This window comes from Microcaecilia unicolor, chromosome 4 (assembly GCF_901765095.1).
Source record: "Microcaecilia unicolor chromosome 4, aMicUni1.1, whole genome shotgun sequence".
In the NCBI taxonomy this organism is placed as follows: Eukaryota; Metazoa; Chordata; class Amphibia; order Gymnophiona; family Siphonopidae; genus Microcaecilia; species Microcaecilia unicolor.
The window spans coordinates 255,712,863-255,736,156 of NC_044034.1; the positions used below are offsets into that span (position 1 = coordinate 255,712,863).

General features: G+C 42.3%; 1 protein-coding gene across 1 annotated transcript in view; it reads left to right on the forward strand.

Annotated features, from left to right (window-relative positions):
• The window catches only part of IL18RAP (interleukin 18 receptor accessory protein), a 62,011-nt gene extending 39,078 nt beyond the window's left edge, over positions 1 to 22,933 (forward strand). The window contains exons 7-10 of the mRNA XM_030199549.1: positions 142 to 296; positions 3,966 to 4,109; positions 20,167 to 20,349; positions 22,413 to 22,933. Of these exons, the coding sequence (XP_030055409.1) occupies positions 142 to 296; positions 3,966 to 4,109; positions 20,167 to 20,349; positions 22,413 to 22,801 (871 nt within the window). The 3' untranslated portion in view covers positions 22,802 to 22,933. The remainder of the gene's footprint in view (positions 1 to 141; positions 297 to 3,965; positions 4,110 to 20,166; positions 20,350 to 22,412) is intronic.
• Positions 22,934 to 23,294: the final 361 nt, after the last annotated feature.

The following is a 23,294-nucleotide window of genomic DNA, read 5'->3' on the forward strand; positions in this document are numbered from 1 at the left end:
ATGTAGATAAAAGTACCTTGCAGGATTATGAAAATTAAATTCATGCAAAGAAACTCAAGAAAAGTACTTGTGTGGAGATTTATTAAGTCAATAAATGCTTTTAAACATATGTTCTTGATTTTTGTTTTCTTTTGCTTTTAGTGATGAGCCAAATAATTTATATGGTATAACTTATCATCATGTAGCAAAATTGAATGAAGTTACTGAAGAGGACCTCCATGATATATTTATTTGTCATGCTACAAATTCTGTTGGAAACTCTACAGCGGTACTAAAACTCAAAGAAAAGAAAACAGGTAAACCACAGGAAATATCACCTACCACAGGCACAAACTCATTCCTGGAATATACCCCCAAAAGCCCCCTCCTTTCCTCTGTGGCAGTCAGCCCTATGCTCTAATATTAAGTAGGTCAGAGGCTATGTTTAAAGCACACATCACACTCTCTCTACATCATTCCTTATTCTTGCACTCCGTTCTAGATCCCTTCTTTCTCACTGTGCACTAGCCTTTTTTCTGGTGCACGTTTTCAGACCCTCTCTTGCTTTCTCTAAACATAAGAACATAAGCGTTGCCATACTAGGATGGACCAAAGGTTCATCAAGCCCAGTATCCTGTTTCCAATAGTGGCCAATCCAGGTCACAACTACCTGGCAAGATCACAGAACATTAAAACAGATTTTATGCTGCTTATCCTAGAAATAAGCGGTGGATTTTTCCTAAGTCTATCTTAATAATGGTTTATCTTTTATGACATTAGCCAAACCTTTTTTAAACCCTGCTATGCTAACTGCTTTTACCACATTCTCTTACAACAAATTTCAGAGTTTAATTACAGGTTGAGTGAAGAAATATTTTCTCTGATTTGTTTTAAATTTACTACTTAATGTCTTCATTATGTGCCCCCTAGTCCTAGTATTTTTGGAAAGAGTAAACAAGCAATTCACGTCTACTTGTTTCACTCCACTACTTTATAGACCTCTATCATATCTCCCCTCAGCCATCTCCAAGCTGAAGAGCTCTAGCTGCTTTAGGCTTTCCTCATAGGGAAGTCATCCCATCCCCTTTTTCATTTTCATTGCCCTCCTCTGTACCTTTTCTAATTCCGTTATAACTTTTTTGAGATGCGGTGACCAGATTGCTCACAGTATTCGAGGCTTGGTCACACCATGGGGCAAAACAAAGACATTATAACATTCTCATTTTTGTTTTCCATTCCTTTCCTAATAATTCCTAACAGCTGCGTTTGCACACTGAGCAGAGGGTTTCAATGTATCATTAACGATGATACCTAGATCCTTTTCCTGGGTGGTGACTCGTCTACCTTAGCTTTTTTTCTGCTCTTTACTGTGAGACTTTTATTTCTCCTTCTGCACAAACTATTCTTCTAATGCTTCTTCCTAAGTCTTGTTTTCTTTGTTTCTTTCTCTACTAAAGTTTTCAATTGTTTTGAGATGTTACCACTCATGTATTCTTTAAAAAAAAAAAAAATCTTTAAAATTAGGGATCTTAAATTTGCATTGGTTGCTTTTTGCAGCTATTCCTGTGGCAATTTCCTCCCATTTTTTTGCAGACATGATTTCTAGCATAAAGGTGGAAAGGAATTATCTCCTCTTTGTCTGCATGATTCCACTTAATTATAGTAATGCGTTTAATTTCTTCTTTAACTGTTGTGGTTTACCTCTTGCTGCAGTGGGCCTTTATCTGCAACAGTAACATTATCTTAATCTGTGCTATTGCTACCACCATCTCCAGTCTTACTGCATAAGTTACAACTGTACACCTTTTTATCCTGGGAAATGTATGGCCAGTATGCATTCTTCTTTTTCTTTCAAACCAAACATCAATTGTAGTGTCTCCTTGTTGAGATTTGGTATGGATTTTACACAACAGTCACCACATGAAGATACTCAGTAAGACTTGAGGAGGAAATTGTATTTTATCCCCCTTAGAGACAGACAATTTATCAGTTGATGCTGAATTTTACATGGTTATATGTGCAAGTACTAGTCTTTAACACATATAGGAAACAAACACTGACATTTATACATGTAAGTGCCGGAACTTACATGCACAATGGCCCGAGTAATGCCACATGTTTTGTAACATGTTTAGTCCCATTTAACATCGGCATTCACACCTAATCCGGAGCTCCCATACAAGAACAAAATTGACAACCCCAATAAAATACAAATACAACTTCAAAAGTTAAACCACAAGAACACACAATCTCTTTAAAGTAATCAACTCTTTTGAAGCATTGCCAACTCCCCCATATCCAGATCAGCTTTTCTTCCCATTCCATAGCTAGTCGGTGATGAATTAGCCATATCTAATAGGATTTACTTAGTTAACCCCACAGTATGGGATGAGTGACAGTGATATGGGTCCAAGGGCGGTAAGGGTCAGGAGCCTCTAACCACCTATCAAAAATAATTAAACTAAATGGAGGCTAGGAGAGAGTGGACTCCCTACTGCTGTGGGCTCTTGGACTCTGCCCTATTGTCCTAATAGTCAGTCCACCCCTGCCTCCCAGCAAAGCCCACGGTACCACAGAGCATTACATACACTGGTGGTGGTGATGCAGACAAGTAAATACCATTCCAGTATGCCTTATATTCTCATACTCCCTTTTCTTCAAGCTGCATCTGGGTCTCCCCCAACCTCTTTTCCTTGCTCCACTGGAAGCTGCAACCATCATCCCTCATGATCACCCACACCCAACACTCCAACTGAAAGAAACTACCCCAAAAGAGCAAGGAGCATTTGGGAGGGTGGAAGCATGCACTAAAAACACTAGCACACCTTAGTAAACAGGGCCCCTGGTTACTAATAACCCAAGTTAACAGTAAAATAACCCATCTTAATGGTAGTTCATGTTGATAAATTCCCCTTTAACAGTAGCCCACATTGATAACTATGCACCTAACATGCTAATTTTGTACATATCCCATTTTATGAAATGAGACCTACTGTTAACTGGGGTTAACAGTAAAATAACATGTCTTAGTGGTAGCTTACACTGATAACTTCTTCCCATCTGGTAGTTAACATTAGTCCTCATTGACAACTCCCCTCTTAATCCCTTTGAAAATTATGCTGTAAATATTTTTCTATAATGGTGTCCAAGATATTAATATAGCATAGGCATGCCATATAGCTTATTTTCTGTTTAAGTTATTACTTCAGAAAACAAAAAGAAGCACCAAGAGCCTTCAAAATTGAGATACAATTCTAATGATCAGACTGTCCCCTTTGTTCAATCGATCAAACAAAAAAAAAGGGGACAGTTATAGCTCTGAATGCACTGAGAAGCAACTCAGTAATGTGCATGGGAATAAGTTCCATTGCAGCACATTGTATCCAGTAGATGACACATTGTATTTGACCCCTGATGCTGCCACCTGGGGCAGATCGCTGCTGCGCACTCCCTCCCCGGGGTGCAGTGGCTCCCCCCCCCCGGGTGCAGCACGACACCCCCCTGTTGCAGCACGTCACCTCCCCCAATGCATGATCCTCCCCTCCACGTGCATCACCCCCCCTCGACGTATCAGCCAAGCCCCCCGGGTGCATTCTTATCTGCTGGGAGCAGCCACACAGCTGTCGGTTCCGCTGGTTCCCTGCTCCCTCTGCCCAGAACAGGAAGTAACAGCAGAGGGAGCAGGGAACCAGCAGAGCCAACAGCTGCGCGGCTGCTCCCTGCACCCCTTCAGCAGCATGAACTAGGGTGGACCGCCCCTCCCTCGGTATGCCATTGCTGTGCGCTGAAACATGGCCCATGTCGAGTCACCATTAGAAGATTGTTTCTCAAGTCCAATCATTAAAGGAATTGTGTCCCAAATTTGAAGGCTCTTGGTGCTTCTTTTTGTTTTCTAGACTTTACTTTGTACTTCGGAACCTCTCTGTGCTTGTACGTTAATACTTCAGCTTTATTGTTTCTTAGCACAAGCCATTTTCTTTCAACAGATCAAGTGTATTTCGTCTACGTATTGTCCATAACTGTAGTACTACTGCTGGTAGTTCTTGGTGGAAGTGGTTTTGTCTACGTTTATTGGATTGAAGTTGTATTGGTCTATCGAAACTACTTTTCAAAGGATGAAACTCTAAGAGGTAAGGCAAGTAAAGTGTTTATTATATATTTAAAATATTGCTAAGTGCTTTTAACACTTCAAGTTCAAAATGAAGTACAATCCATCAAGGAGAAAACTTCAGCATTCAGCACAATAAACGTGCATAGTTCCATGTATAAGAATATTAATGAAATACTAGGAATGAGCAGCCACAAAATGTTCATATTGTGTCATTTCTAAGAATGCTCATTTTCTTTATTTTGTTTTTCATTTTGTCATCATGGGAGCAATATTTATTTATTTACATACACTTGATACACTGCATACACCAAAAACTGGCTTCTAAGTGGTTTGCAAATACAAATGTTAACTGCCAGAGAAGAGAGGGAATAGAAAGAAGAGGGAGAGAAATCAAGGTTTAGTAGAGAAGGCAACACTGAAAAGGTTTTTTTTTAGGGCTGCTTTAAACTTAACATAGGAGGGCTCCAACTGGAGGTGAGCAAGCAATGAGTTCCAAAACTTGGGACTCGCATAGCTGATGGTCGTGGCACCGCTGGTGTCCAGGTGAATAACAGATGGTGGAGGAAGCCAGAGAAAGAACCAGGCACACCCATTAGAGGGGGGCCGACCACCACCGGGCTGAAGGCCAGCAAAGACAGAAGTGTGGGGGAGGGTACAGGGAGGGCCTAGCTAGAGAGCAGAGGTAGTAGTGGGAGGGAAACAAGGGGTAGCAAGGGGAGGGGGCAGGAAAGAAGGGGAGGAGCAAGGGAGGAGGAGAGAGGAATTTGAACTGCACAGGAAGTCCTTTTGAATTTGGAAGCAGGAGAAGAGCAATGCCCACCCGCCCACCCACTTGAGAGGCAAGATTTGTCGCAGCGAGGCGTTAGACTACAATGTTTACGCACAGCCAGCAATGGGTACACAGCAGCTTGACACATAACAGTTACAAGTTTGGGGTAACTACTGCTGCAGAAAGAGTTGTGTGGAAAATTATCAAGTTGATGCAAATGGTAGGCTTGCATGTGAGCAGCCTTGTTATAAGGAAACAACGTGTATACAGCTTGTCTCCTGGCTTGGGCGGCCGGAAGGCCTAGAATGTCATTTTGTAAATGTGGTAGGTGCCTCCTTCAACGGGAGACACCAAGTGACGTCGGGTGCTTGGAAAACAGCACAGGGGGCCACAGGGGCTTGGTACGGCTTGGCCTGTGGCCCAGAATATGCAACTAAGTGTAGAAGCTGTGTACCCGGGTAGAAATGCATGCTGGCATAATGATTAGTAGAAGATGTAATGTAATTTGTTTAAGTTGTAACAATTTTGATGTTCCTGGCTGCGGCCAAAATAAATCCAATTCTATCGAAGATACGGCTTGTAGTGTGGTATTGAAGAGGGCGGGGGTTGATACGTCTGAGTGTGTGCCGAATGCCCGAGTTGAGCCACCAGTGGAGGAGTGAAGTAAATGGGAGGGAGTATAGGGGACAAAGAGTTGTGACAGATAATCTGGTGATGAGGGGAAATGAGAATTGAAAACAAGAATTAAGGACGTACCGGCGAAGGGGCGGGGAAACCTGTATTATCGAAACAAGATGGGCATCCATCTTTCGTTTCGATAATACGGTCAGGGACGCCCAAATCTCAACATTTAGGTTGACCTTAGAGATGGTTGTCCCCGGTTTTGGGCAATAATGGAAACTGAGGACGCCCATCTCAGAAATGACCAAATGCAAGCCCTTTGGTTGTGGGAGGAGCCAACATTCGTAGTGCATTGGTCCCCCTGACATGCCAGAACACCGGGCACCCTAGGGGGCACTGCAGTGGATTTCAGAAATTGCTCCCAGGTGCATAGCTTCCTTACCTTGGATGCTGAGCCCCCCCAAAACCCACTCCCCACAACTGTACAACACTACCATATCCCTAAGGGGTGAAGGAGGGCACCTACATTTGGGTACAGTGGGTTTCTGGTGGGTTTTGAAGGGCTCACATTTATCACCATATGTGTAACAGGTGGGGGGGGGGGGTTGGGCCTGGGTCCACCTGTCTGAAGTGTACTGCACCCACTAAAACTGCTCCAGGGACCTGCATACTGCTGTCAGGGAGCTGGGTATGACATTTGAGGCTGGCATACAGGCTGGCAAAAATATTTTTAAAGCATTTTGTTAGGGTGGGAGGGGGTTAGTGACCACTGGGGGAGTAAGGGGAGGTCATCCCCAATTCCCTCCGGTGGTCATCTGGTCAGTTCGGGCACCTTTTTGAGGCTTGTTTGCAAGAAAAAATGGACCAAGTAAAGTCGGCCAAGTGCTCATCAGGGACGCCCTTCTTTTTTCCATTATCGGCCGAGGACGCCCATGTGTTAAGCATGCCCCAGTCCCGCCTTTGCTAATCTTCCGACATGCCCCCGGGAACTTTGGTCATCCCCGCGATGGAATGCAGTTGGGGGCGCCCAAAATCGGCTTTTGATTATGCCGATTTGGGCGACCCTGGGAGAAGGACGCCCATCTCCCGATTTGTGTCAAAAAATGGGCGCCCTTCTCTTTCGAAAATAAGCCTGATAGTGGTAGAGAAGAGATTTGAAACACTGGAGGTCAGAGTAGAAGGGTCAATAGCCTAAAGATTTCTAAATGTCTTGGTTAAGATTGAAAGTAGGAAGGCTGTCAAGGTGAACTCCATTAATAGTACATGCTCTTTCAGAAAGAGTGCACAGTCTTTCAAAAGGATGCACCCTGTTCACAAACCCCTGGATTCTAGATATGGCATCTAATGTTGTGCACCAAAATTTTTGGTGGGTGCCCATGTTGAACACGCAATTTAATTGGAAAACGAGCTCAATAACATCAATAATTGGGCGCTAACAAGCAATTATTAATGTTAATTGACAATAATTTAAATTTGCTCATGCAACTTGCTGCATGCTGTTCTTTAAGGGTTGGCGCCTAACTTCCAAAGTGCATATCTGAAAAGAGGGCATGGCCAGGGGCATATCAGAAGTGTTCCAAAAAGTTATGTGTGCAATTACAGAATACCATCTCTCCACGTCTAACTTTGGCACCAACATTTACAACAGGTTTCAGCAGGCGTAAATGCTTGCGCCTAAAGTTAGGTATGGGAATCAACACTAAGCACGATTCTGTAAAAGGCATACACCATTTATAGAATAGTGCCTAGTGCAGAATTTTTTTTGGTGCTGAAATTTGAGCACCATTTACTGAATTCCCCCCAAAGAGTGTGCAGTATTCATGAATAACGTGCACTGTGATCTTCCAGAAAGAGCACGCACTGTTATCAAATATTATGTACTCTGGGAATAGTGCCTACTCTTTCTAAACAGGACATACTCAAAAGACTGTGCACTCTTTTGGAAGAATGCACATTAGTGATGGCAGACAAAAGAAATGTCATGGGTTTTGTTTTTTGTTCATTTTCATTTGCCCATGACAAGAAATGATATGGGAATTGTCATTCAAATAAACACACATCCCTATAAAATACAAAAATATTCACAAAACACTCCACAGTCATAATCTTAACAGTCCTAAAATATTCAAGCATTTTACCTGTAAAAACATAAATTCAGCATAGTAATACATAATAGGATTCAGGAGCACAGCGCAATCTTAAGTGACTGACTCTGATGAATAGATGATATAGGGTAGATGGTGTCCTACTAAACAACACATGAACACCTAATACATGGTCCAAAAGGCCAATAGCTCGATTCAATACTTAGAAGGTTACAAAATGAAAACCATAAGCTACTTATTAAGGGATCCTTTTACTAAGGCGCACCGAAAAATGGCCTAAGGTAGTGTTGGCGTGTGTTTTGGATATGTGCAGGTTCACTTTTCAGCGCACCTGTAAGAAAGGCCTTTTTTTGTCCAAAAATGGACGTGTGGCAAAATAAAAATTGGTGCACGTCCATTTTGGGCCTGAGACATTACTGCCACCTGTTGACTTAGAGGGGAATAATCGAACGTCACCGGCCAAATAGATCGCCGGTGATCTATGTTGGCGGCGGCGCTACACCTGGCCGAAACCGTATTATCGAAATAATACGGTTTAGCCCGGCCAAAAGCATTGAATTTGGCCGGGGTTTGAGATGGCCGGTTTCGTTTTTTAGCGATAATGGAAAGTTATGTTGGCCATCTCAAATCCGGCCAAATTCAAGGCATTTGGCAGTGGGAGGAGCCAGCATTTTTAGTGCACTGGCCCCCCTGACATGGCAGGACACCATCCGGGCACCCTAGGGGTCACTGCAGTGGACTTCAGAAAAGCTCCCACATCCATAGCTCCCTTACTTTGGGAAGTGAGGCCCCCCAAACCCCCACCAAAACCCACTATCCACAAATGTACTGCACCCACTAAAACTGCTCCAGGAACCTGCACACAGCCTCTAGGACTTATTGCTACTGTATAACTTTGGCACACCAGTTGATACATGAAGACTAATCTCTGTGAACAAGTCCTTTATTTGAATAAGCACGTTTACTCACAGTTAAGTGCAGATCAGAGGTTGTGCCCCACTGGCAAAGATTCCCCTGGTACTAAGATTAGCAGTAGGTCAGAGCTGGCACAATGGTGTACAATGCCCTCTTTCAGCACCAGTCAAGGTAAGAACTACATTCTCTAACGTGGGTAACACAGGAAAGGGATGTAAAACTATCTTACAAAAATGGCCACTACCTCATGGACTACCGGACACAAAACAGGGCACACTCTGACCCACTTAGCAGGGGGGAAAAGCACCATGGGAGTAGAGCCCAGTACCCTACACCGACCACAATGCATTGCTGATGTGACTCTGCAGGGCACCTAACAGAAAAGGTGTCACACTCACCGGAGAGCCACATCACAACCATGGAAAGGCTGTCAGACGATAAAACACATTCTGCTGTCATGGAGGTGGGTACGGCATTTGAGGCTGGCATACAGGCTGGCAAAAAAAGTTTTTACTTCTATTTGGTTAGTATGGGAGGGGGTTGGTGACCACTGGGGGAGTATGGGGAAGTCATCCCCCTTTCCCTCCAGTGGTCATCTGGTCATTTCGAGCACCTTTTTGAGACTTGGTCGTGAAAATAAAAGGGCCAAGTAAACCTGGCGATATACTGCTTATCACCAGGTTTATTTTTTCCATTATTGGCGAAAGCCACCTATCTGGTAGCCACGCCCATGCCCGCCCATGTCCCGCCTTTGCTTCACCGCCGACATGCCCCTTTGAACTTTGGCCAGCGAGGCGACGGGGAAAGCGGCGATGCTGTCCAAATAGCGGCTTTCGATTATACCGATTTAGCCGCTTTTCCGAGATCGCCGGCCATCTCCCGATTTATGTCGGGAAATGGCCGGCGATCACTTTCGATTTTAAGCTGGTTAGTGGTAATTTCTAATGAGTTAACTGGGCTGTAATCGTCAGCGCGCATACACTGCCGATTACCACATGGTTAGCACTGCATGGCAGAAAATAAAAGATATTTTCCAATGCGCATATTGGATGTGCATAAAAAATGGAATTACCGCCTGGGGCACGCGGTATGCATTGGGACTCACATAGGTGCGAACGTGCCTTAGGGCCCCTAAGGCTCTTTTTACTAAACTGTGGTAAGTGCTTACCACAAATTAAAAAAGCTTACCACAGGATGCACCGCGGTGTCCTGCAATAAAACCCAAAGTTTGCATGCAGACCATGACCTGATAAATGTTTCTTTATTTTTCTTGGAGGGGGCATGTCGGGTTGGAGAGTGATTGTGACAGTGCAAATATTTTAGGACAGTTAAGATTATGACTGTGGAGTGTTTTGTGAATATTTTTGTATTTTATAGGGATGTGTGTTTATTTGAATGACAATTCCCATATCATTTCTTGTCATTGGCAAATGAAAATGAACCAAAAAAACCACATGACATTTCTTTTGTCTGCCATCACTAATGTGCATTCTTCCAAAAGAGTGTACAGTCTTTTGAGTATGTCCTGTTTGGAAAGGGTAGGCACTATTCCCAGAGTACATGCTCTTTCTGAAAGATCACAGTGCATGTTATTCATGAATACTGCACACTCTTTGTGGAGAATTCAGTAAATGGTGCTCAAATTTCAGCACCAAAAAAATTCTGCACTAGGCACGACTCTATAAATGGTGTATGCCTTTTATAGAATCACACTTAGTGTTGATTTCCATACCTAACTTTAGGCGCAAACATTTACGCCTGCTGAAACCTGTTGTAAATGTTGGTGCCAAAGTTAGACGCAGCCACATTACCATGCCTAGCTGATTATCACAGGATTAGCGCATTAACCTTTACCGCCTACAAAGTAGGTGGTAAGGGTTCGCATGCTAATTTTTGGTAATGGGGGCATGTTAATTGCAACATGAGTGCATGGCCATTAATTTGAAAAATGGAAAATGGACTATTTCCTAGCTGTGGTAAGAATGACCTTAGCACACAGGAAAAACCCAAGTAAGGGCAGGCGAAGGCTACTTTTTACTGCAGCTTAGTAAATGGGCCCCTAAGACATAAAGGTTCCTTAGTTGTTACTATCTAAAAAGAAAAGCCATGAAAAACAAGTCATCTCTATCTGGCCATAATTCATTGGTATGGGAGAATGCAACTAATACAAGAAAAAGCTCTGTTATGGGCAGTCGCTAAATTAATCTTCTTAAAAGGAGTAGTAAATAAGCCTTAACCCCTGGAATACAGTGAAGGAATGGGGGCATCGAATTGTAATTGATCCCTAAGATATTTATAGTTATTTTAGAAGCTATTCCTGTTTTAGACATCTGAAAACTGGTATTTAGATGTTCATATTGCATGGACGTCCAAATCCTGATTTTATAAAACCAGGATATGGACATATAAAATTGCAGTACATTCTTATGGCAAAGGGGTGTAGTCTGGGCATGTTTTGGATGGGACTAGAGAGAGACCAAAAGATGGACATTCAACCAACTGAGAAGGGGAAGGAACGTTCATGTCCACAAAAAGATGGATGTTGTTATTTAGTCTTGGTAATTGATACATCCAGGTTACAGAATCCTTCAATTAAGCAGTCCTCCACTAGAGGGAGTAAAGGGAGTCACAGTAGGTATTTTTCTGTTCCTGGAGGGCTAACAGTTAAAAAAAAAAGAAACAATTACAAATAACTGGGTGCTCTAATCATTAGACTCCACATGGAGGTCTGTATGGTCATGCTATTCTGCCACAGAGATGTCCATGTCTCTTGTTTTGCCCATTCATAGTTTGGACATTTCAGTATGTATAATGGATACCCCTGCTGGACATAAATTGGTGGGGATGAGTTGGGGTTGGGGAGGAAGAGAGACTCATGGGATATTCATTGCCTCCCTAGCTCTTTTAGCCATGAGTCCTTCCAGTGTGTGCACTGCCTGCTGTGCTCCATATATAAATATTAGCCCACTCTGGCTCTATAACAAGTGAGCTTGCAGTTCCTTGTCACAATGTTAGTTTTCTAAATATTTTTGTGCATAGTTGGTATGCAAATGTTAGCACTTGTTTTATAAAATTACCCCCTTAAGGAGTAATTCTATAAAGAAGGCACCTACATTTAGGTGCAACATACATGCATAAACCATTAGAATACTGGCATAGAGATGCATTATCTGCCTCATTCTATATATGGTGCTTAAATTTCTGTGTGCAAAGTTGGTCACTATTCTGTATTGTACATGCAACTTAATTGTCTAATGAGCCAATTAGTGCCAATAATTAGCTCCTAACAATCAATTATTGACACTAATTGGCGGCAATTTGAATTTGCGCATACACATCCCTAGGTGCTATTCTATAAAGATCTGCACCTAACTTTTATAGCACATATCTGAAAAGGGGTCATTGTCAGGGACATGTTAGAGGCATTCCCCAAAATTATGCGCAGATTTATAAAATTAGGTCAATCCGCACCTAAGTTAGGAGCCAAGATTTATGCCTGCCCACGCCCGCATCCAAAAGTTAGATGTGGATCCATGTAAGCACAATTCTATAATGCTAGTGTGCTTTTATAGAATCAATCTTAGTGCTAATTTTTTTTTTTTGGGGGGTGCAGAATTTTGAGCGCCATTTACTGAATCTAGCCCTGCGTGCACCTATGTGCATGAATGCCAAATAGGTGCCTATGCACTGTTCTACAAATACACCCATATCATCGAGAACATGCAGTTTGAAGGTGGGTGTACACATAGGCGGAGTCTAACTGGAGTATAGATGGAGCACAAAGTTATTCATGTAACTCATAGAATATCATAAGTTATGTGCATATCTCCAGAACTTAGGCACAGACACACCAGTTTTATGGCTGGTGTAAGTGCTCACACCTAAATTATATATGCATATCTGACCTGCTAGTGTTCTATAAAGAAAAGTAGGTGCCTACTTTCTTTTATAAAATAGGGTCCTATCAGGCATCCTCTTGGTGCTTATATATACACATAATTATAGAATTACCTTCCCAATGTCTCTTCATATTAAACCCATACTCTTCACCTCATAGACTTCCAGTTGGCTTCCTCTTACAGTTTGTGTCTATCCCACCCCTTAGATTGGTGTCTTTATTCTTTTTGTTCTATCAGTTTATACAAGAGAATGACACGGTTGCTGTTACCACTGATATACCATGGTAAACCACAGTAAATCCGTGGTAAGAGCAACACTCTAAAAAAATTTACGGCGGATGTGGGAACAAAACTTTTTTACCGCCCTGTGGAAATGGTAAAAAGCCTTGTACCCATGGTAAAAAGAAATCCTCTCCTTCCCACAGGTGTCACTCATGGGCAGATGATCAAAAGCAAATGTGAGCGCTAAAGGCCAATAGCACCGTACTAGTGCCCATGTTCGCTCCCGCCCAATCATCAGAGCCAGCAAGTGCATGTAACAGCGCTCGCTGGGAGGAAAGGGACTACAGGGAAGGGAAAGATGCCAGACCAAGGGGAGGAAGGAAGAAGGAGTCAAATACTGAACCCACAGTGGGAAGAAGAAAGGGAAAGAGGACAAGCAGGTGAATCAGATGCTCGAATGGATGGGGGATGAGAAGGAGAGAAACTGGGTTGGGTTGGAGAGAAGAAAGACACATTGGTGTGGAAGCGGAAGAGAGGGGAGAAGCTAGACACAGAGAGGTAATAGAAACAGAGGAGAAATTATATACATGGTGGAAGGGCACAGGGACAGGGATATAAAGGGGAGATGCAGTGTGGGGATGGTATATGGACACAGAAGGGCAATGCCAGACACAGAAAGGAGATGTTGTTTGACACAGGGGGAGAGGATAGGGAGATAGAGAGGTGATGATGGATGTGGGGATATCAACACAGGGGAGATACTAGACAGGGAAGTATAGGGACATAGAAGGGAGATGCTGAATGTGGGGATGATAGGGACACAGAAATGGAAAATGGATGGTGGACACGTAGAGAGAAGAGAAGTCAAATGTGCGGAAGAGCCTGGCGAGTTAGTTAAGAGAAGACAGAGAGAAGCAGAAACCAGAGCCTGAGACCAACATGATTTTAGAAGGTGTGGGGCTCTTTCTGGTCAGAAGCCAAAGGCAGTTGCCTTAGTCACACTCCCCTAACACCGTCCCTGGCATATGCCATCTTTATATTTTGCACAGTACAGGAGTAAATGCATCTGTTTCTGTATCTCTGGTGTTGTACTAAATAACTGTTTGAGGCTTGTGCAGATGGGGGATCAGAGCTGCGGGGACTGATCTCATGGGGATGGGGCAGGGATGGGGCCAGAGCTCGCAAGAGTGGGAACAAAGCTCATGGGGACGAGGTAGCAAACTTTGTTCAGTTTCAGTCTCCATGTATCATACTTTATCTTTTTCTAGAAGTGCCCTACCCCAAAGAAAAGCCCATAGTAGTTTGGGGCATCCATCCCGGAGACTATAAATATATATCAACTTATTGACTGTTGCTGCAGCTCTGAGCAGGATCCCTCTACTGCCATTAGGTAGGGGAAAGGAATAGAAGCACTGAGACTAAGGAATGGGCTGGGAAGGAGTGATGAAATTGGTGATACATGCTAAGTAGAAGGAAATGGTGGTCAATCATTTGGGCAGTCAAGAGTTAGCAACTCCAGCTGGATCCTAAGGAAAAGAAAGATTTGAAACTATAAACTCAAACAGAGCATCCAGAACTGCAAGGGAAGGGTGTAAATGGTTGGAACCTTTCAATGACATTAAAAAAACATAGTCGATGAAATACAAAGTGCCCGAGTTTCACAATCACAAGCTGTGAGATGACAAACAACTTAACATGTTTTCTGGCAATCTCTGACAATTCAATGTGAAAACGAATGTAGCTTCTTTCCACCTCCACTGCTCACTTCGGTTTCAGAAACTCTTAAATGATGATATTGAGAAATACATTTATTCTATGGGCTGATGCTGTTTCTATGCTCTGGTCAATGTCCTGTGATGTCAATGTGAACACGAAATTAAAACGAAGTGTGAGGTTATATTTAGGCATTGGTTTCTCTAGTAAATCTTATCTGAAGGAAGGGACCGTTTTAGCACTGTGTTCACTGTGTTCACACTGTGTTCATTGTGTTTTGGCTTTTTGAAATACTGTATAAACAATAAACAAAACTTGAAATTAAAACGAAGTGTGAGGTTATATTTAGGCATTGGTTTCTCTAGTAAATCTTATCTGAAGGAAGGGACCATTTTAGCACTAAGTTTTGTTTATTGTTTATACAGTATTTCAAAAAGCCAAAACACACATCAATACACAGATTACTTGTTGCCCCCAATAAGTTCCTGAGAGTATTTATTACTGGATTATCTGGTCAATTCCATACCAGTTGTTGATTGTTTTTTTGTGCATCTTTTGCAAATATATCTTGTGAAGAAAGACTTCCCAAATTCTGCTGTAGAATAAGTGCTCATTGATTTGCAATGGAAGAATTACCACTAACTTACAAGACAAATTGAGGGTCCCTTTCACTAAGCTGCATAGGTGCCTACGCACACCCAACATGTGTCAATTTGCAGTTACCGGCCAGTTACCATGTGGCCCTTGCGATCATTTCATTTTTGACGCGCGTTCTGCTGCACGTAGCTGATACGCATCAAAAATGAAATTACCACAAGGGCCACATGGTAGCTGGGCGGTAACTGCAAATTGACACACGCTGGGTGTGCGTAGGCACCTACGCAGCTTAGTGAAAGGGACCCTCAATTTGTCTTGTTAGTTAGTTAGTGGTAATTTTTCCATTGCAAATCAATGAGCACTTATTCTACAGCAGAATTTGGGCATGCGGCAGAAACCGGGTGGTAATTGTCATTCTACGATCATTGATGATTACCACATGGTTAATGTGTGAGACTTTACTACTAAGTCAATGGGTGGCAGAAAGGTCTCAGACCCAAAATATATGCACGCTAATTTTTATTTTGCCGCACATCCATTTTCAGCAAAAAAATTTTAAAAGGCCTTTTTTACAGGCGCTGAAAAATGGATCTGTGCGTGTCCAAAACACGCGCCTACACTACATTGAATGGGGGGTTGCAGATAAGGGGCTAACCCCTCAAAGAGGAAGAGTAGTAGTAGCAGCAGCAGCAGCAGCAATATTCTGCTGAGGAAGATAGTTATCCCTATGGAGAATGATACTGCCATTTGCTGATTAAAGATGGATAGTGGTCTTCTTTAGGGAAATAGGGAATGATAGATTTAAGTTGTTAGGTGGTGAAGGAGAAAGTGACAGCTGTCACTCATTAGAGAAAGGGATGGTGGGTCTGCATGAAAGGGGAGATGATGGGTAGTGAGCTCCTGGGAAGAGAGGGATAGGAGTGATAATAACTTGGGGGTAAGAGGGATATGAAAGGGAAATAGGAATAGGTTGCTACAAGATGAAAATATTGTTTTCGGGGAGGGAGTAGCACTAGTCTCTCTTGAGGAAGAAGGTCAAAAGGAGAGGCAACAATATCTTGAGATCTGCTTACCTTTGCCGCAATGACCAGAAAAAGCAAGCTTGATAATAGGAATTATTAGGAAAGGAACAGAGAATAAAATAAAGAATACCATAATGCCTCTGTGTCTCTCCATAGTGTGACCACACGTTGAGTATGCATACCATTCTCATCATTGCTTCTCAAAAAGAAATAGCAGAATTAGAAAACATAAACATATGAGGAAAGACTAAAGAGGTTAAGGTTCTTCAGCTTGGAGAAGAGATGACTGATAATTGAGAAATTTGATAGAAGTCTATAAAAGTGGAATGGAAGAGATATACATGAATCAAACGTTACTTACAAAAGGTACAAAGCCTAAGGAACATGTCATAAAGTTACAAAGTAGTACATACAAAATAAATAGGAGAAAATGTTTTCCCTTGACAGATAGACTCTGGAATTTGTTGCCAGGTGATGTGGTAAAAGCAGTTATCATAGTGGGGTTAAAACAAATTTGGACAATTCCAGGAGGAAAAATCCATAAATGATTATTAAGGTAGGCCTGGGGAAAATCACTGCTTATCTCTTAGAGTATCACTTTGGGTATCTAGAGATCCTGCCAGGTACTTGTGATTTGGATTGGCAACTGTTAGAAACAGGATATTATGCTTGACGGACCTGTAGTCTGATCCACTATGATAATTGTTATATTCTTATGTTTGATAAGCTTATTTTCCTCTACCCTGGGCAGGAAGTTAGGTTTATGGTTTATTAAAATTTTCTATAATGCCCAGTCTGGGGTATAGGTCTAGGCAGTTCACAAACAACTAAACAAACCAAATTTAACAAGAAAAGAACACCAGTTTAGATAGGAAAAACAATCAAACTGAAGCAGATGCATGCCAAAGAAAAAGGTTAAAAATAATAATAAAATAAAGTAAAAGTTGGTAGCCAGTCAGAAGAAGAGAAACCACTGAGATGCTCTCAAGATATGCCTTCGTATGCTATACTAAATCTGGAATATGTTATCACAATAAATCATCATCATATATTTACCCTGGAATTATCAGTCTTAACAAAGTGCAACACTAGAGCAATAAGAGTAGATAGAAAGTATATTAATCCACATTTCTGTGTCACACCTTAAGTAACGAAGGCCAAAGAAAACTTTAACTCTGAAAGTTCTGAATTATAGAGGTCCCCAATATCTGACTGGTGTTAAATCTGAAATGTCATTTGGTTTTCCGATGTCTACTTGTGCTTTCTTCTCTCTCCTTGCTCTGCATTGTTTTAGTTTTTGTTGTTTCATCTTGCCTTCTCCAGGAAAGCTTCATTTTAATTTTTTCTTAGAACCCAGTGTTGTGTTTCTGAGCATCAGTTGGGCAGGATGAAGAAAGCTGTTTTTTTTTTTTTTTAAATAATGTCCTCTTGTTTTCCGCTTTCTCTGCAGCCCTTTAGAAACTTTGACTCATTTCCTGCTATGCTTCTTTTGTGTGTGGTTTGGCAAAATCATTTTAGAGCTCTTAGTCTTGAGACCCAGTGTGACTGGTTCTGATCCATTTGTCCTGTGATCAGCAATGACTCATCGTGTAATCTGTCCTGTCATCCTATGAAAGTGGTTATGATCTATTTATGTTTATATTTATTACCACTCGTCACAAAAAAAGAATCAAAGCAGTTTACAAATAATATGTCAACAAGAAATCAGAACTCCATAAAATGATAGGAAAGGCTAACAAGATAGAAAGGTAATATAAGTGGTTAGCGTTCTGATCACTCTCTGTGTGTATTTATTTATTTTAAAATTTCTATGCCTCCTACAACTAAGTGACTCACAATAAAACATACACAATAAAATCATGCACAGAAATCACTTCTTTTTTTTAAATTTTATTTATAACCATTTAAATTTTACAAGCGATAAAACAACTTGCCAGAAATACAGAGAAGGTAATATATAGGAATTATTTCAATCAGGTAATTCTATTCTCTTCCTTAGACCACTAAATAGGGAGAGTGAAACAAGACAAGGAGATCAATTAAACAGTAAGAAAAAAAAGTGGTATTAATCTGATTATCCCCAGATATTACTCGTCTAATTCATTATTCCACATTGGTCATTGGGTTGGCTTCTTCAAGGCCAATACGGTGTATAGTCAAATCATTTCATTGAAAACATACTTATTGTCCAATATTAGTTAGAAATAATACTTCTGATTACATTCTTTCTCTTTTAAAAACCAGAAGTCTCTAATTCAAATCCCACTGATTAAAGTAATCCCAGTTTTCACAGGCTTCACCCCTTTTAAAGCAATAATTGAGGAAATATTTCAGAAATCACTTCTTAAATTGAACAGATAAAAATTTGAAAAAAACATCCCCAACTTTCATAAAAGGTGTGTCTTTAACAATTTACAAAATTGCATCATAGAGCTACACAATCTCAGAGGTCCAGGTAAGATATTCTAAACAGATAAAACCAGCAATAAAAAAAGCTGTCTTCCCAGTACAAACATTTTTTTACAGAACGCAAAACCCATGTAGCCAACAACATTGCTTTCTCAGACCGCAAAGCCCTCAATGGCTGATACAAAGAAATAATTTCCTCATGATACCATGGGGTAGAGTCTGCGTACAAAATCTGATGAATCAAACATGCAATCTTATATAGCATTCAAAACTGAATAGGTAACCAATGTAATGACCAAAGTACAGGAGAAACATGTTCAAAATGAGTTGTTCCACCCAGCAATTCTGATGGAGCTTGCAAATGTCAGAGATGCTGGGCTCAATGGACCTTGCTCTGACTTAATATGGCTTTTCTTATTTTTGTAACTCAAAACTCCTTTGTTTCATGCAGTGACGTAGCTATGGGGGGCCAAAGGGGCCTGGGCCCCCATGTTGGCTCTGGGGCCACTGGTTTGGCTGGCAGGGGTCCCCAACCCCAACCAGCTGAAGCGTTTATCTGACCTATGCTGGTCTCGCACTTGCCTCCTCCCCTGTTTCCAGTCGCGCTATGCATGCTCTTGTTGAAAACAGGAAAGGAAGCAAGTACGAGACCAGCGTATGACAGATAAACGCTTCATCTGGTGGGGGTTGGGGACCCCCACCAGCAAAGGTACCTTGTGGCGGTGGCGGTGGTGGTGGCGGCGGTAGCGGAGGGTGGTCGGAAGCAATGGCAGCAGGGGGAGGGTGGTGGTTGGGGGAGGCAGGCTAAAATGTGCCCCCACACTTTGGGCTCTGGCTCCCCCCCTCCCAATGAGGTCTGGCTACACCCCTGGTTTCATGACCTCAAACGTAGAGTAAAATAAGATGAGAAACCTTAAATCTTGCTTCCTGCTCATCTATACTGTAAAAATCAAGGAGACAACTCATCTTCTTGGTTTGTGATTGCTCCCAGGAAAATACACAGCTCAAACAATGCTGCTAGCACTCTTTAGATCACTGTTGGGGGAGAGAAAATAGTTCCTTTTCTATTAGTGCCTTCTCTGAAAAATTCTAGTCTTCTCTTTTTAGTACAGTGAAGTCCAGTGGTGTAGTCACTGGTGGGCCAAAGCCCACCCACTTTGGGCTCAGGCCCACCCAAAATTTGTTCTCCCTTAGTGTGGCTGGTGGATATCCCCAAGCCCTGCCAGGCAAAGACCTCCTCGCCGCTGAAGAAACTTACATTGTGGGTGGCCAGTGGCAGTGTCCCTGAGCTTTTTCTGCCAGCTGCCAGCACTTCCCTGTACATGCTCTGTTTTCAAACATGCATGAAACTGAGCATACATGGAGGTTAGTGGCTGGCAGCAGTGGCTTGGGGCTACTGCCACCAGTTGCTCAAGATGTAAGTTTCTTCAGTGGGGAGGAGGTCTTCAGTTGGTGGGGCTTAAGGATCCCCTCCAGTAGAAGTATTTTGTTTACCTTGGGGGGGGGGGGGGCACCAAGAGGCGGAGGGCCAGAGAAAAAAATTTTGGCCCACCCACTTTGGTCTCAGTCCCATCCTAAATTGGCTGGTTGGTTATGCCACTGGTGAAGTCCCCTCTTGCTTCCCTGGATATGCACTTACTAGATGGATCGTACTGTTCTTTACATTTACCAGATCTGTTCCACTATCTTGGGTGAATCTCTTCATAATGGCGGTTAATAAATCCCAATAAATAAAGGAACACAATTTTAGTAAGAAAACCTAGAGGGTGGTTACGCAACTGTTCAATGATCTTCTTTTTTACAGACCACAAAGAATTTGATGCATTTGTCTCATACGCAAAGCAGGGCTCATTTGACTACAGTGACAAAGAGAAAGAGAGTTACTTTGAGGAGGAGAGATTTGCAGTAGAGTATCTTCCAGAAGTGCTGGAAAAAGTATATGGGTACAAACTATGCCTGATTGAAAGAGACATCCTTCCTGGAGGAGGTAAGATCCCACTTAATGCAATTTATGTAAAACATAAAATTTAAAAACCCTGCATGAATGTAAAGTACTGAATACACAGAAGATAACATTCTTAGCATTTAGCCTGCGCTAATTCTGTATGGGTCCTTTTACAAAGTCGCGCTAGTGTTTTTAGTATATACTAAAAATAAGCATGCATTAAACACTAGAGATGCCCATATATTCCTAATGCTAATAATTAGCACATGCTAAAAATGCTACTGTGTCTTTGTAAAAAGATCCCCTCAGCATGTGCTAAGCTGTAGAAAAAGGGCCCCTAAGAAAGTGAAGTGAAAATGATTTTGTTCAGGGTTGTTCAAGCTATGTACCAAGAAACTGTAGTAACTGTCCAGCTTATTTTCGAAAGAGAAAAACGTCTATAGTGCGACCTAAATCGGGAGATAGACATTTGTCTCGCAAAGGCGCCCAAATCGGTATAATCGAAAGCCGATTTTGGGCGCTTCCAACTGCACTGCGTCGCGGAAACGAATAAAGTTGACGGGGGCGTGTCGGAGGCATGGTGGAGGTGGAACTGGGGCATGGTTATCAGCCGAGGAGAGATGGGTGTCTTTAGCTGATAATCGGAAAAAAAGGCGTTTTGACCGCGATTTTGGGTCACTTTTTTGGACCCTTTTTTTTCACAAACAAGTCCCAAAAAAGTGCTCCAACTGCCCAGATGACCACTGGAGGGAATCGGGGATGACCTCTCCGGACTCCCCCAGTGGTCACTAACCCCCTCCCACCAAAAAAAACCCACTTTACAAACTTTTTCTCCAGCCTCTATGCCAGTCTCAAATGCCGTACCCACCTCCTTGACAACAGAATGTGTTCTATCCTCTCACAGTCTTTCCCTGGGTCAGATGTGGCTCTCGGGTGCAGTACAGGGTCACATCAGCATTGTATTGTGGTGGGTGTAGGGTATTGGGCTCCGTGATTTCATTAGCTTGTGTTACAGTCTCACGATGTTGGTAGTTGGTAGGCTCTTCTCCCCCTGCCTACTGGGTCAGAGTGTGCCCTGTTGTGTTTCCTGTTGTAGTCCATGCGGTAGTGGCCATTTTTGTAAGCCAGTTTTAGTTCCCTTTCCTGTGGTAGCCATGTTACAGAACTTAGTTCTTACCTTGAATGTGGCTGAAAGAGGGCATTGTACAGCATTCTGCCAGCTCTGACCTACTGCTAATCTCAGTACCAGGGAGACTCGTTGCCAGTGGGGCACAACTCTGATCTGCAGTTAACTGTGAGTAAAGGCGGTTATTCCAATAAAGGACGTTTTCGGAGAGATTAGTCTTCAGGTGTCAACTGGTGTGCCAATGTTATTTCCAGTACTCATGATGTATTGTAAGCCACATTGAGCCTGCAAAAAGGTGGGATAATGTGGGATACAAATGCAATAAATAAATAAATATAGCAGCAACCAGTCCTAGAGGCTTGCTTGTATGCAGGTCCCTGGAGCACTTTTAGTGGGTACCACAGTGCACTTCAGCCAGGTGGCCCCAGGCCCATCCCCCCCACCTGTAACACTTGTGTTGGTAAATGGGAGGCCTCCAAAACCCACTGTAACCACATAGGTGCCCCCTTCACCCCTAAGAGCTATGGTAGTGTTGTACATTTGTGGGTATTGGGTTTTGGGGGAGGGGGGTTGGGAGCTCAGCACCCGTGGTAAGGGAGCTATACATATGGGAGCTTTTTCTCAAGTCCACCGCACTGACCTAGGGTGCCCAGTTGGTGTCCTGGCATATTAGGGGGGCGAGTGTACTACGAATCCTGGCCCCTCCCACGACCAAATGACTTGGATTAGGACATTTTTGAGCTGGGCGTTTTTAGTTTCCATTATCGCTAAAAAAAAACAAACGCCCAGCTCAAAAACATCCATTTTTTTCGAAAATTCGGTTCGTCCCACCCCTTCATGGACCCGTTCTCGGAGATAAACGCCCATGGAGATAGGCGTTTCCGTTCGATTATGCCCCTCCACGTGTAGTTAGATTTATATCTTTATGTTCTTGTTTCACTGAGATTAATCCATATTTCTTTTTCTTGCTTTTTTCCAGCTTACATTGAAGATATTGTAAAATACATTAAAAGATGCAGAAGAGCAATATTTATCCTGAGCCCTAGGTACATCAATGGACCCAGCATCTTTGAGTTGGAAACAGCTATAAAGTGCACCATAGAAGACAATAAGCTAAAACTAATTTTAATCAAATACAAGACCTTCCAGGAGCCAAACTCTTTACCTCCCATTGTAAAGAAAGCCCTCACTGTTTTGCCAGTGGTTTCCTGGAAGGCAAAATCTGTTTCTGCTACCTATCCAAGCTACAGATTCTGGAACAAAATTCAATATCACATGCCAGTGAAGAAAACAAAGAGTTGGAAGGAAAGTTCAAAAATTTGGTTTAATGGCATTGTTATTAAGGAGCATGAACATTTCAGAAAATAATGGCCCTTATTTTAAAAGCCTCCTCATGCAGTAGTAGCATCATTAAATGTGTAGATTGGATTTTCTATACATGTGCAAATGCCATAAGAACATAATTATAGCCAGACTGGGTCAGACTAATGATCCATCTAGCCTAGTATCTTGTTTCTAACAATGGCCGATCCAGGTCACAAGTACCTGGCAGAGACTCAAATAGTAGCAACATTCCATGCTACCAGTCCCAAAGCAAGCAGTGGTCAGTATTCTCAATGGAGAAGGGTAGAGTTAGTGGGGTTACCCAGGGGTCTGTGCTGGGACCACTTCTTTTTAACATATTTATAAATGACCTAGAGATGGGAGTAACTAGTGAGGTAATTAAATTTGCTGACGACACAAAGTTATTCAAAGTTGTTAAATCGCAAGAGGATTGAGAAAAATTACAAGAGGACGTTACCAGACTAGGAGACCGGGTGTCTAAATGGCAGATGACGTTTAATGTGAGCAAGTGCAAAGT